The sequence below is a fragment of the Schistocerca piceifrons genome, chromosome 2, assembly GCF_021461385.2.
Source record: "Schistocerca piceifrons isolate TAMUIC-IGC-003096 chromosome 2, iqSchPice1.1, whole genome shotgun sequence".
Taxonomy (NCBI): Eukaryota; Metazoa; Arthropoda; class Insecta; order Orthoptera; family Acrididae; genus Schistocerca; species Schistocerca piceifrons.
Window position 1 is genome coordinate 301465556 of NC_060139.1, and position 15336 is coordinate 301480891.

Consider the following 15336-nt stretch of genomic DNA (forward strand, 5'->3'; position numbering starts at 1 on the left):
ATTATATTTGTAGCGATACACTATATGGACAATATGTGGGTTGTATAATAATATGCCCTCCATGAACCATGGATCTTGCCATTGGCAGGAAGGCTTGCATGTCTCAGCGATACAGATAGCTGCATTGTAGGTGCAACCATAACAAAGGGGATCTGCTGAAAGGCCAGACAAATGTGTGGTTTCTGAAGAGGAGCAGCAGCCTTTTCAGTAGTTGCAGGGTTAACAGTCTGGATGACTGTTTGAACTGGTCTTGCAACATCAACCAAAACAGCATTGCTGTGCTGGTACTGTGAATGGTTGAAAGCAAGGGGGAACTACAGCCATAATTTTTCCCAAGGCATACAGCTTTACTGTATGGTTAAATAATGATGGCAGCCTATTGGGTAAAATATTCTGAAGGTAAAATGGTCTACAATTTCGATCTCCAGGTGGGAATTACTCAGGAAGACATGATTATTAGGAGAAACAAAACTGGCATTCTGTGGATCGGAGCATGGAATGTCAGATCCCTTAATCGGGTAGGTAGGTTAGAAAATTTAAAAAGGGAAATGGATAGGTTAGTGTTAGATATGGTGGGAATTAATGAAGTTCAGTGGCAGGAGGAATAATACAGGGTGATTCAAAAAGAATACCACAACTTTAGGAATTTAAAACTCTGCAACGACAAAAGGCAGAGCTAAGCACTAACTGTCGGCGAATTAAGGGAGCTATAAAGTTTCATTTAGTTGTACATTTGTTCGCTTGAGGTACTGTTGACTAGGCGTCAGCGTCAGTTGATCCTAAGATGGCGACCGCTCAACAGAAAGCTTTTTGTGTTATTGAGTACGGTATAAAGAGTTTACAGAGAATGGGTGTTTGTGCAAAGGGAAAAGTTCTGGACGGCCGAGAACGAGTGATGAAAATGTAGCACGCATCTAGCAAGCATTTGTTCGCAGCCCAGGAAAATCAACTCGCAGAGCTAGCAGAGAGCTGCAAATTCCACAATCAACTGTATGGAGAGTCCTACGAAAAAGGTTAGTTATGAAACCTTATCGTCTGAAATTGGTTCAAGCACTGTCTGCAGCTGATAAGATTAAACGAATCGATTTCTGTGATTTTATCCTTGCTCAAATGGAAACAGATGAATCTTTCATTTCAAAGATTGTGTTTAGTGATGAAGCAACTTTCCACACTAACGGGAAAGTCAACCGTCACAATGTCTGTATATGGGGCACTGAGAATCCACGGGAAACAACTCAGTATGAACGTGACTCGCCTAAGGTGAACGTTTTCTGTGCCATTTCAGCCAATAAAGTTTTTGGTCCCTTTTTCTTCGAAGGTGCTACTGTAACTGGACTACAGTATCTGGAGATGTTGGAGAATTGGCTGTTCCCCAGCTCGAACAAGAAGCACAACAATTCATATTTCAGCAGGATGGAGCGCCACCATATTGGCACTTATCTGTCCGTAACTACCTGAACGTCAACTACCCGAGGCGATGGATCGGCCGCCAGGCAGCCCGTGACAGAGCACTTCATCACTGGCCTCCAAGAAGCCCTGATCTTACCCCCTGCGATTTTTTCTTATTGGGGGTATGTTAAGGATATGGTGTTTCGGCCACCTCTCCCAGCCACCATTGATGATTTGAAACGAGAAATAACAGCAGCTATCCAAACTGTTACACCTGATATGCTACAGAGAGTGTGGAACGAGTTGGAGTATCGGGTTGATATTGCTCGAGTGTCTGGAGGGGGCCATATTGAACATCTCTGAACTTGTTTTTGAGTGAAAAAAAAACTTTTTAAATACTCTTTGTAATGATGTATAACAGAAGGTTATATTATGTTTCTTTCATTAAATACACATTTTTAAAGTTGTGGTATTCTTTTTGAATCACCCTGTACTTCTGGTCCAGTGAATACAGTGCTATAAATACAAAATCAAATGTGGGTAATGCAGGACTAAGTTTAACAATGAATAAAAAAAGCAGGAACACAGGTAAGCTACTACAAACAGCATGGTGAATGCATTAGTGTAACCAAGATAGACATGAAGCCCTTGCCTACCACAGTAGAACAAGTTCATATGCCAACTATCTCCGCAGATGATGTAGAGACTGAAGAAATGTATGATGTGATAAAGAAATTATTCAGATAGATAAGGGAGACAGAAGTTTAATAGCCAGGTGGGATTAGAGTTTGATAGTAGGAAAAGGAAGAGAAGGAAAAGTAGTAGGTGAATATGGACCATCAATAAGGCAATGAGGAAGCTGCCTGGTAAAATTTTGCACAGAGTATATAACTTAATCTCCCATGAACCATGGACCTTGCCACTGGTGGGGAGGCTTGCGTGCCTCAGCGATACAGATAGCCATACCATAGGTACAACCACAACAGAGGAATATCTGTTGAGAGGCCAGACAAACATGTGGTTCCTGAAGAGGGGCAGCATCCTTTTCAGTAGTTGCAGGGGCAACAGTCTGGATGATTGACTGATCTGGCCTTGTAACACTAACCAAAACGACCTTGCTGTGCTATCGTGGGAATTAGTGAAGTTTGATGGCAGGAGGAACAAGACTTCTGGTCAGGGTGAATACAGGGTTATAAATACAAAATCATATAGTGGAAATGCTGGAGCAGGTTTAATAATGAATAAAAAGATAAGAGTGTGGGTAAGCTACTGCAAACAGCATAGTGAACACATTATTGTGGCCAAGATAGACACAAAGCCCATGCCTACTACAGTAGCACAAGTTTATATGACAACTAGCTCTGCAAATGATGAAGAGATTGATGAAATGTATGATGACATTAAATAAGTTATTCAGATAGTGGAGGGAGACGAAAATTTAATAGTCATGGGTGACTGGAATTCGATAGTAGGAAAAGGAAGAGAAGGAAACGTAGTAGATGAATATGGATTGGGAGTAAGAAATGAAAGAGGAAGCCGCCCACTATCCTTCCCATCCCTCCTAGGGTGGCATTCTGCCATCCACTGAACCTACACAATGTACTCGTCCATCCCTCCACAACCCCTGCTCCCAATCCCTTACCTCATGTCTCATACCCTTGTAATAGACCTAGATGCAAGACCTGTACCATACATCCTCCTACCACCACCTACTCCAGTCCAGTCACTAACATCACTTATCCTGTCAAAGGCAGGGCTACCTTTGAAACCAGTCATGTGATTTACAAGCTAAGATGCAACCACTGTGCTGCATTCTATACGTAGGCATGAAAACCAACAAGCTGTCTGTCTGCATGAATGGCCACTGACAAACTGTGGCCAAGGAACAAGAGGACCACCCTGTTGCTGAACACACTGCTGAACATGATATCCCTTATCTCAATGACTGCTTCACAACCTGTGCCATATGGATCCTTCCCACCAAAACCAGCTTTTCTGAATTGTGCAGGTGACAACTTTCCCTACAATACATCCTATGTTCCCATGACCCTCCTGGCCTCAACCTTTGTTAGTCACTGTCCTCACCCATCTAGCCCCCTCCCTGTTCCCATTCCAGCACCACACAGCCATCATTTCACTGCCACACCCAGTCTTTCAATTTCTTTATATTTATCTCATTTCCACTATTTACCCCCCCCTCCCCCCTCCTCACCTTCTCTGCTGTCCTTCTGTGACTCTAAACTGCAGCACTTCACTGTCTGCCACCCCCACCATACTATCCCTCCCCCTCAACGCCCCAGCCTCCTCCTTATCCCCATCCAGTTGCCACTCCCATCATGCACTGGTGCTGCTGCTCATAGTGTGGTTTCAGTTGTCTGAGGCTGCAGACGTGTGTGCGGGTTAGGTTTGTGTGAGTGTCTGTGTATATGTGTGTCCATTGCTGACAAAGGTCTTAATGGCTGAAAGCTGTAATTGTGTGAATCTTTTTGTTGTGCCTTTCTAATACTGTTACATTCCATCCTGGATTTTCCATTGTTTAATATAAAGAAAAGGATAGTTGTTACTCACCATATAGCAGAGATGCTGAGTCACAGAAAGACACAACAAAAAGATTGTCAGGATGTTAGCTTTCGGCCAACAAGATTGCATACATGCACACACCCACATAAATGGAACTCACACACACATGATCACATTTCTTGGCAGCTGGCTGGCTCCAGTTGCTGGAGGCTGTGGTCATGTGTGTGTGAGATGCATTTGCATGTGTGTGTGTGTGTGTGTGTGTGTGTGTGTGTGTGTGTGTGTGTTTGTTTGTATATTGGCCTTGTTGGCCGAAAGCTAACTTCCTGGCAGTCTTTTTGTTGTGCCTTTCTGCAACTCAGCTCGTCCGCTATGTGGTGAGTAGCAACTATGCTTTTTATTATACTGTTATATTCATAACAAATATTTATTTGGCTCAAACTGTTCAAGTAATTACTTATGGGACTGTTGGTTACAGGTGCACTGGTGCTGTTGGCTCTAGCATTTCTGACCTCAACATTCTTCTTTCTTCCAAAAGCGACATTGTCAGCCATTATTTTGGCAGCTATGTTCTTCATGGTTGATGTGTCTGTCATCCCGTTGTTGTGGAGAACTAGAAGTAAGTCATCTGCAATTTTTAAACACTTTTAAGCAGGGTTTGGTAACCTGAAAATTAAATAAGTATTTCATGAAAGATGTGAATCATTTTTTCCCTTCATTGGTTGATTATGCAGTTATTACTACTCCTTGTCACTAAACCGAATAATTACAAATTTTCTAATGACTTTTTCTATTTAGTTAATATCATTTCTGGCAACTCCATCTGAATGTCTGCCATAAATTACATGTTTTATGTTTATAGGAGAACAGAACTTAATTTAACATTCAGTCTACAGATTTAATTAGGATATTCCATTTGCTAAATTTACCATTAAACTAGCCATATTTTTTGTTCAGTTAAATGTTTATTGTAATAGGTGCTAGACAAGATTGAATGCGGTTGGTGCAAAGCTACCCATGAAGATGTAAAGTAGACCCACTTTACTGTAGGGAAAATGTTTAATCCTGTGTAATGAGATAGGTGACTAAGGATATCATTCAACAGTTCATTTGCTGAGAATAAGAACGAATCATTACTCAACAGCCTCTTCTATTTGCTGAATTGTGATCTGTCTTCATACACATATTATGTTCTATAAGGTATAACGTAAATCACCTTCTCACTTGCTATTAAGGGAATGCCTTACTACCAGACCAATGTCATCAGGTGACGAGTGCCTGGGACTTGGTGGAGTGCTTTAACACACATCAAACAGTTACATAGCACATAGCTGTACACCTAACCTCATGTTGCAAGCCACCAAGTGTAAATACCTTTGTCAACACAGTAACAAAAAGCCAAATCAAGCTTATTGCATAAAATATTTTGGTATATACTAAAACACCCCACTCCATGCTGATTATGTTCAATGAATGCCAGCAGAGTGAAAATTAAAGCATTTTCTTAATAGCAGTTGACATAATGATTTACATACACCTTAAAGAATTAACAGCTATGCAGCACAATGCAAAACAGACATAAAATAATCACACATTATATTCCATCCTGGATTTTCCATCAATATACTTAGTTTTGCATGATTTTTTAACTAAGAGAATTGTGGCATTGCCATTTTAACTATCAACATTTGGGCTGCTGATGTAAAGCTGGATATACGCCTTAGGAACTTGACTAAAATCTTCATTTTGAGATGTTTAGTACACTAGAAGATATTTATTAATGAACTCGGGGATGTTCCACTTATTGTAGTTCACAGTTTCACCTCAGTTTTAAAGAATCTTAAAGTCTGATATCTAGTCCAACTGAAATGATTTCCTGATAAGTGATCCTATGTGGGATAGATCCAAGAGATATGAACTGGACACAAAATGGGATTGAGAGGTGGTTCATCCAAATATATTTTCAATATATCCTAGTTGGTGGATAATTCAAGTTTCACAATTCACAGTTTTTACAGGTGAATGCAAGTGCTTCTCCTCCTTTTATAGCGCATAAGGAAGGTGAATCACCAAATTGTTGAGCAATGTCACAGTTTGGGATAAAGATCACAGAGGCATAATATCTCTAAGGACAGAAACATGACTTTAACAGCACACACAAAACAACTTGAAATATTGTCACCAGAATTTAAAACACTCACCACATAGTGATAGCAGCAATGCTGAGCCACAGATAGGTGCAACAAAAATACTGTCAAAAAGTACACTTTTGGCCAAAAAGGCCTTTGTTGAAAACACCATGAGAGGTAGTTGAGACCCTACCTCTAATTGTGCCCTGAAATGAGAAATGTCCTATCCACTATCCTTCCAGCCCCACTCACAGTGGTATTCCACTGCCCATCAAACCTACACAATATTCTCATCCATCCCTACACAACCCCTGCTTCCAACCACTTCCCTTATGGCTCATATCCCTGAAATAGACCTAGGTGCAAGAACCTGTCCCATACATCCACCTATTCCAGTCCGGTCACAAACGTCACCTATCTCATCAAAGGCAGGGCTATCTGTGAAACCAGTCATGTGATATACAAGCTAATCTGCCATCATTTACATCTACATCTACATTTATACTCCGCAAGCCACCCAACGGTGTGTGGCGGAGAGCACTTTACGTGCCACTGTCATTACCTCCCTTTCCTATTCCAGTCGCGTATGGTTTGTGGGAACAATGATTGCCAGAAAGCCTCTGTGCGGGCTTGAATCTCTCTACTTTTACATTCGTGATCTCCTCGGGAGGTATTAGTATAGGGAAGCAATATATTTGATACCTCATCCAGAAACGCACCCTCTTGAAACCTGGACATCAAGCTACATCGCGATGCAGAGTGCCTCTCTTGCAGAGTCTGCCACTTGAGTTTACTAAACATCTCCGTAATGCTATCACACTAACCAAATAACCCTGTGACAAAACGCACTGCACTTCTTTGGATCTTCTCTATCTCCTCTGTCAACCCAACCAGGTGCGGATCCCACACTGATGAGCAATACTCAAGTATTGTTAATGGACTACGTTTTCTAAGGACTCTCCCAATGAATCTCAACCTGGCACCTGCCTTACAACAATTAATTTTATATGGTCATTCCACTTCAAATCTTTCCGTATGCATACTCCCAGATATTTTACAGAAGTAACTGCTACCAGTGTTTGTTCCTCTATCATACAATCATACTACACTCCTGGAAATGGAAAAAAGAACACATTGACACCGGTGTGTCAGACCCACCATACTTGCTCCGGACACTGCGAGAGGGCTCTACAAGCAATGATCACACGCACGGCACAGCGGACACACCAGGAACCGCGGTGTTGGCCGTCGAATGGCGCTAGCTGCACAGCATTTGTGCACCGCCGCCGTCAGTGTCAGCCAGTTTGCCTTGGCATACGGAGCTCCATCGCAGTCTTTAACACTGGTAGCATGCCGCGACAGCGTGGACGTGAACCGTATGTACAGTTGACAGACTTTGAGCGAGGGCGTATAGTGGGCATGCGGGAGGCCGGGTGGACGTACCGCCGAATTGCTCAACACGTGGGGCGTGAGGTCTCCACAGTACATCGATGTTGTCGCCAGTGGTCGGCGGAAGGTGCACGTGCCCGTCGACCTGGGACCGGACCGCAGCGACGCACGGATGCACGCCAAGACCGTAGGATCCTACGCAGTGCCGTAGGGGACCGCACCGCCACTTCCCAGCAAATTAGGGACACTGTTGCTCCTGGCTACGGTCCCGCACACCGTTAGGCCGTCTTCCGCTCACGCCCCAACATCGTGCAGCCCGCCTCCAGTGGTGTCGCGACAGGCATGAATGGAGGGACGAATGGAGACGTGTCGTCTTCAGCGATGAGAGTCGCTTCTGCCTTGGTGCCAATGATGGTCGTATGCGTGTTTGGCGCCATGCAGGTGAGCGCCACAATCAGGACTGCATACAACCGAGGCACACAGGGCCAACACCCGGCATCATGGTGTGGGGAGCGATCTCCTACACTGGCCGTACACCACTGGTGATCGTCGAGGGGACACTGAATAGTGCACGGTACATCCAAACCATCATCGAACCCATCATTCTACCATTCCTAGACCGGCAAGGGAACTTGCTGTTCCAACACGACAATGCACGTCCACATGTATCCCGTGCCACCCAACGTGCTCTAGAAGGTGTAAGTCAACTACCCTGGCCAGCAAGATCTCCGGATCTGTCCCCCATTGAGCATGTTTGGGACTGGATGAAGCGTCGTCTCACGCGGTCTGCACGTCCAGCACGAACGCTGGTCCAACTGAGGCGCCAGGTGGAAATGGCATGGCAAGCCGTTCCACAGGACTACATCCAGCATCTCTACGATCGTCTCCATGGGAGAATAGCAGCCTGCATTGCTGCGAAAGGTGGATATACACTGTACTAGTGCCGACATTGTGCATGCTCTGTTGCCTGTGTCTATGTGCCTGTGGTTCTGTCAGTGTGATCATGTGATGTATCTGGCCCCAGGAATGTGTCAATAAAGTTTCCCCTTCCTGGGACAATGAATTCACGGTGTTCTTATTTCAATTTCCAGGAGTGTATAAAGGATCCTTCTTTCTATGTACTCACAATACATTACATTTGTCAATGTTAAGGGTCAGTTGGCACTCCCTGTACCAAGTGTCTATCTGCTGCGGATCTTCCTGCATTTCGCTGCAATTTTCTAATGCTGCAACTTCTCTGTATACTACAGCATCATCCACGAAAAGCCGCATGGAACCTCTGACACTATGTACTAGGTCATTTATACATATTGTGAAAAGCAATGATCCCATAACGCTCTCCTGTGGCATGCCAGAGGTTACTTTAACGTCTGTAGATGTCTCTCGATTGAGAACAACATGCTCTGTTCTGTTTGCTAAAAACTCTTCAATCCAGCCACACAGCTGGTCTGATATGCCGTAGGCTCTTACTTTGTTTATCAGGCAACAGTGCAAAACTGTATCGACTGCCTTCCGGAAGTCAAGGAAAATGGCATCTACCTGGGAGCCTGTATCTAATATTTTTTGGGTCTCATGAACAAATAAAGCGAGTTGGGTCTCACACGATCGCTGTTTCCGGAATCCATGTTGATTCCTACAGAGTAGATTCTGGGTTTCCAGAAGTGACATGATACATGAGCAAATAACATGTTCTAAAACTCTACAACATATTGATGCCAGAGATATAGGCCTATAGTTTTGCACATCAGCTCGATGACCCTTCTTGCAAACTGGAACTACCTGTGCTCTTTTCCAATCATTTGGAACCTTCTGTTCCTCTAGAGACTTGCAGTACATGTCTGTTAGAAGGTGGGCAAGTTCTTCCATGTACTCTGTGTAAAATCGAATTGATATCCTGTCAGGTCCAGTAGACTTTCCTCTGTTGAGTGATTTCAGTTGCTTTTCTATTCCTACATGGGTATGACAACCAACAAACTGCCTGTCTCCAGAAATGGCCACCGACAAACTGTGGTGAAGAAACAACTGGACCACCCTGTTGCTGAGCACATGGGTCAACACGATGTTCTCCATTTCAATGACTGCTTCACAGCCTGTGCCATCTCAGTCCTTCCCACTAACACCAGCTTTTCTGAATTATGCAAGTGGTAACTCTCTCTGTAATATATCCTACATTCCTGTAACCCTCCGGGCCTAAGCATTCATTGCTTATTTTCCTTACCCATCTAGCCTCTTCCTTGTTCCCATTCCAGCACTACACAACCCTATATTCCACAAATGCACCCAGTCTTTTTATATCTCTCCTTTTCCACTATCCCCCTCTCTCCTGCACCCCCACCCCGCTCATGTAAGCTTCCAACTGCACCTAGCTGTCCCACTTTCCCTCTCCCATCATGCATTGTTACTCACAGTCGGGCTCCAGCTATCAGAGACTGTGGTCATATGTGTGAGAGTTGCAATTGCAGGGGAGAGAGAGAGAGAGAGAGAGAGAGAGAGAGAGAGAGTGGGTGGGTGGGTGGCTGGCTGGCTGGCTGGCTGGCTGGGTGAGTGGGTGGGTGGGTGGGTGAGTGTTTGTGTTGTCTGTTTTTGACAGAGGCCTTGTTAGCTGGAAGCTCACTTTCCAACAGTCTTTTTGTTGTGCCTATCTGTGACTCTGCTATATGGTGAGTAGCAACTATCCTTTCCATAAAATTGTTACATTCAATCCTGAATTTTCCATTGTTTGAACTTATAATACTGTCACATAAGTAATGTTTGTAGATAATTAGTTCTTTTAAGTTACTTTACTATTTCACCTGAGATTTTGAAACCCTAAGATGTTACACAGTTTCACATTTTCTACAGACACACTTACTGTGCAAGTTATATCAAGATTCAAAATTTCACTTTAATTGACAGAAAATTGTTAGTAACAGGTTAGCTATATGCAGACTTTCACACAAACCAACATACTGGTGTTCTCTCTGTGTTTGCTAGTTACGAACTGTTAATACAAAACCAACATGTATACATGTTGCCTGTGTATAAGTCTAATGTGATCCAACATACAGACGGTAGCAGTGTACTGGTCAGAAGTGGACTTTTTTTCATACCAATACTGCTATGTTATCTGAATGCTTGCAAGCTACTATTGCAGTCTTTGGAGTAGGGATGGCTCTATGGAGACAGCTCTAAGAACTTGATGTTAATTCTGAAACTACATAATGCTTTGAAATTCTCTTACTTTAGATTCTGCTATTTGTCATAGACTCTAAGATTTTACTTCTGTTTGATTTATGTAAAATGTTCCAGGTTTGTAATTCACTATAGTACATGAAACATTATTATTACACAGTTTTTTACATCCATAATTTATGAGTATGGCATCATTCTCAAAATAAATACTTTATTATGCTTAATTATTTGAAATTTGAAGTATTGGCTGAATTAAGTAGTGAGTGGTGCTGTCTGATCTAGAAAAAAGTGAAGCAATAAAATTACACTGTGAAAGTTCAGGATCTTGCAGTCATTAAAGCAAAATAAGTGATCAAAATTTGGGCGTCCAGACTTTTGATGTCATTTATCTCTTGAGTTACTTAATTTCAGATAATTCTAAAAATATTCTCGGAAAGTTGGGATTGTCTGTTTTTGAACAGTTGGTAACAATATCTCCTCTACACCTTATTTGCTCAGAATGTTTTCTCCAGTACATGATGTTGTTGTAGTTTTAATTAGTTTTCACTTGTAATTACTCAGATTTCCAGTAAGACCAAGTGCATCATTGTAAGAAATATAAATGTAAACAACAGGGCTATACATTTAAATGAGATTTTGCATAAACAACAATTTTACATATTCCTGTACATAGAGTATATTAAGTCTCACTTCATAAAAAGCAAAAAAAAGAAAAAAGATAAAAGTTATCTTCGAGAGCAACATAGTAGATGGACTGGATTTCAACTTGCTATGTCTCAACTTCAGATTCTCTTTATGTTAATTTTTGCTCAGAAAATAATGAAAAAGTATTTAACAGTAAACACAATTAAAAATAAAAATACTTTTCTTTTTATTTGTCTATATGTCAACAATTAATTTCTTAACATAACTTTACAAAGAAGAAAATGAAAGACATGGATTCTTCCATCCATCAGATCTGCCACTGACTTGCAACTTTTCCATAGTTTTAGTCTAATTATCATTGTAGTCTTTCTTATTCCTTCTTTATTTCACTAATCAATAATTTTATTTCTTGATTCTCTCTGGAACACACAAATTAACCTTCGTTGAGACTGTAAAGCTCCAACCTGATTTTGTGTAGCCTCCATCACTTGCTCAGTAACACGCTCATTTGTTGTCTTGAAGTTGAAAGTCTATTGACTATTTGATGGTGTTTGTCCCAACAAAAGATAACCAACACCACAATTTAGGTTGCACTTTTTGACACACTTCATTAGCGTCAAAATTATATTGTTTGGGTGATGACTAGTTTTTATTCTTAATGAAATTGCCAGCATTTACTATCTGGTCAGCACTCACAAATAAACCAAAAGCTACAGTGTCAGAAATATTCATATGAATTGCAAAGCTATTAAAACACACAGTAAGGAAATGCTGTCCAATAATCGTAGTCCTAACAAGTCACTGAACAAAGTAATTATGTGTGACACAAAATAATGACCATATTATTCAAAAGTCATTGTCCACAGCTAGTACTGTCTTGTAGGAATCTATTGGATGAAAGTACAATTCAGTTGCTCACTTAGTTCACTCATTAATTAAGGGTCACAATTATCAACAATATCTCATTTGCATTCTGACATCTCCTTAGAATCACAAAAAATACAAAAATTTAGTTAAAATGTTGTTAATTAAACCAGTTTTTACATAAAAACTGAGTGTGTATTGGAGATTATAAGACTTTAGCTATTAATAGCATAAAGTATTAAGTGAGAGAATCACTAAAAAATATTTTGCTCTAAACTTATTTCTCATGCTGGTTGTAAGCTCTTCTTTCTCTTGACACAGTCATCATAGGTTAATGATATAGTCCTGCTAAAACTGCAGAGAAGTGTCTGGGTTCTGTTTATCCATACATCAAATCAATAATACCATGAAGGAGGAACATATTTTTCTTTTTTTTCTTTTTTCAAAATGATTTTACTCCATATTTTGAAATTTCCACAAATTACTATGGTCATTGACAAGAATTTCTAACTTCCAACTGTTACATCTCACAACAAGAACTGCTTTCACAACTACATCAGAACTGTCTCCCCCTCCCCTATGAATTTATAAGACTTTTTGGAATTACTCCAATAAATCAAGAACGCAGATATATTCATTTCAGTACAATGATATACCAATGTAAATAATCCACTTATGAAAATATAATGTAATTGGATAGATAAAAAAATCTACTCACCAAGCAGCAGCAGGAGAAGACACATATAAAGGTATTAAAGTTTGCAAGCTTTTGGAGCCAGTGGCTCCTTCTGGCAGAAGGAGAAGGATGAGGGGTGAAGAAAAAGGAATGGTCAGGTTTAGGAAAACGGGTAGAGTTTGGAAAAGTCACCTAGAACTGTGAGTCAGGGGACACTTACAGGGCGAGATGAGAAGGAAAGACTTTCCTCCTCATCCTGTCCAGTAAGTCGCCTGACCTAGTGTTCTGGGAGACCTTCCAGAGCTCTACCCCTTTTCCTAAACCTTACCAGTCCTTTTCCTTCATCCCTCTTCCTTCTCCTTCAACACTTCTGTCAGAAGAAGGAGTCACTGCCTTTAAAAGCTTACAAACTTTAATACCTTCATATGTGTGTTCTCCTGCTGCTACTTGGTGAGTAGACTTTTCATTTATCTAATTATATTATATTTTCAGCACAAGGGTGTGTTTATGTGATCAGTATAATCAATATCCTTGACCAAAGAACTACAATTTGACTAATGTTTCATAAAAGCAAAAAGAAATACAATTTTCTATTGACTTTACCTTTTTGAACAATTATGGAAAACAGTAAGTATGATTGTAATAGAAAGTCTAAATATTGTCAAAAGCACAAATAGACAAAACTGTGAAGTGCGTTAGAAATATGAAGATTATTATGTTTCTCATAACATAATTAATTTTATGTCAGCATTATGTTTCATCAATATACATTTACATCAAAATTCTAGAATATATACAATCTGCAATTTTGATCACTTTGGATCATGTTGTAAATTGTAGTGTACCTGGTTCTCCAATTATTAATTAAAAAAGAGTTGTTTTGACCAGTTTCATTACAGCATGACAATGACAGTTTACACCTCTTACCAATTGTGCACAGTACAGCAAAATATCCATTAATTTGAGTTACAGAGATCATTTGAAAGTACTAGACATCGATATTAGTGATCTTTTGCAGCACGAATGCACATCATTCCTGCACATAGCTGAAGCATGAGCAAGACTGGGAGTGTATGTGTTATGTGTTTGTTAACTCAACTGAGACTGGATACAGTCTGAGTCGCTTTGAGTGACGTCCAACTATTTATAAAATGGGTATGAACAAATTGTTATTTCAGAAATAATACATTTATTTAATGAATGACTAGATAAAATATTGCTATTCGGGATGGACTATAAGTACTTACAAAGTTTTGGTTTACAAAAATACAGTGATCTAGGATTTTAGAAAAATTTTGGAATCACTTTATACCTATGCACTAAGAATACACAGATCAAGGGTACTCATGCCATATTTAAAAAAATATTTTGTATGATGATAAATTATTCAAAATCTTAATTTGTCACTCAATTAGTAAGGTGTGTCATACGATCCACAAAAAAGGAGCAACATAAGTAAGTGTTGAAGTTCAGAACCTAACAAACCCAAAGATAAAATCAGCAATAGCAATTATGACAGTCTGGAATTTTCAGTGCTAATTACCTCTCTTAGATAATTAGTTTCATGTGAAGTAAAATACATTGCCATGAAAATAGGATACCAGATTTTGTAATGAATGGTTTGATCACTTTAAGATGTACATATTAGCTCAAATGATGTTGTCAAAGTTGTATGATAGTAAGAAGTTCAGTTACCATAATTTTATGATTAACATGCCATGCGTGAAAACTAATTATACTGTTGGACTCAATGCAATGAAAGTAAATTACTGACTAAGGAATTTAGGTGTAGCAAAGAGCATTTCCATTTTTCAAGTATATACGTATATGTCACATATATACAGTGCACCTAACAGTATGATAATTAATATAATTACTGCAAAGGAAAATTATTAATCATCAGGGGCACAATCATTACAGGTGGGGTTGTTCCAGCTTGCTATGATAGAAGTCATATAGGCCTACTGACATACTCATTTTCATAGCAGACAAGTTTTCCTACATTTGTTCTTGACTTTCATAATCAAGGTGAGAATAAACTGACCAATTCTCTCATGCAACTTTGCTTTATGGTGCCTGCTATTGAAAGACAGCATACAGTTCCAGAATATGTATAATACATTTCAAAAGATTTGTGCCCTGCAAAAGCTCTCTCTAGACTGAATACAACTGCTAAAATATGAAAATGTCTATCTTCTGTCTACTTCAAAGCATGTATGAAGTTTTTCATTGAGATGAGCAGTTGCTTGAAAACCCCTGCTGTGTGAATTCTACTCTTGTTTTCCTCAGGTCTGTAGCCTTTGGCTTACAAAGTTCAATCATAACTTTAACACAAACATAGAGAGAAAGAAGATTTAGGTTTAATGACACTAAAGTTTTATTTGAAATCTCTAATTATCCCACTATATGGCACATTATACTTGTAATTATAGTGCACATTTATTTCTGTATCAATACCAGTCTCATAAAATTCCAGTCCATTGTTGCATACTTCACTTTACCATACCTGCATTGTTTATAAAGTTAAATTTCATTTCATAATAACCTATAATA

The 15336-nt window shown here is 40.0% G+C and overlaps 1 protein-coding gene across 1 annotated transcript in view; it reads left to right on the top strand.

Moving 5' to 3' along the window:
* Positions 1 to 15336, top strand: part of LOC124775339 (sodium-independent sulfate anion transporter-like) — a 122634-nt gene that overhangs the window by 47590 nt on the left and 59708 nt on the right. Inside the window, exon 8 of the mRNA XM_047250171.1 lies at positions 4388 to 4528. Coding sequence (XP_047106127.1) covers positions 4388 to 4528 — 141 coding nt within the window. The remainder of the gene's footprint in view (positions 1 to 4387; positions 4529 to 15336) is intronic.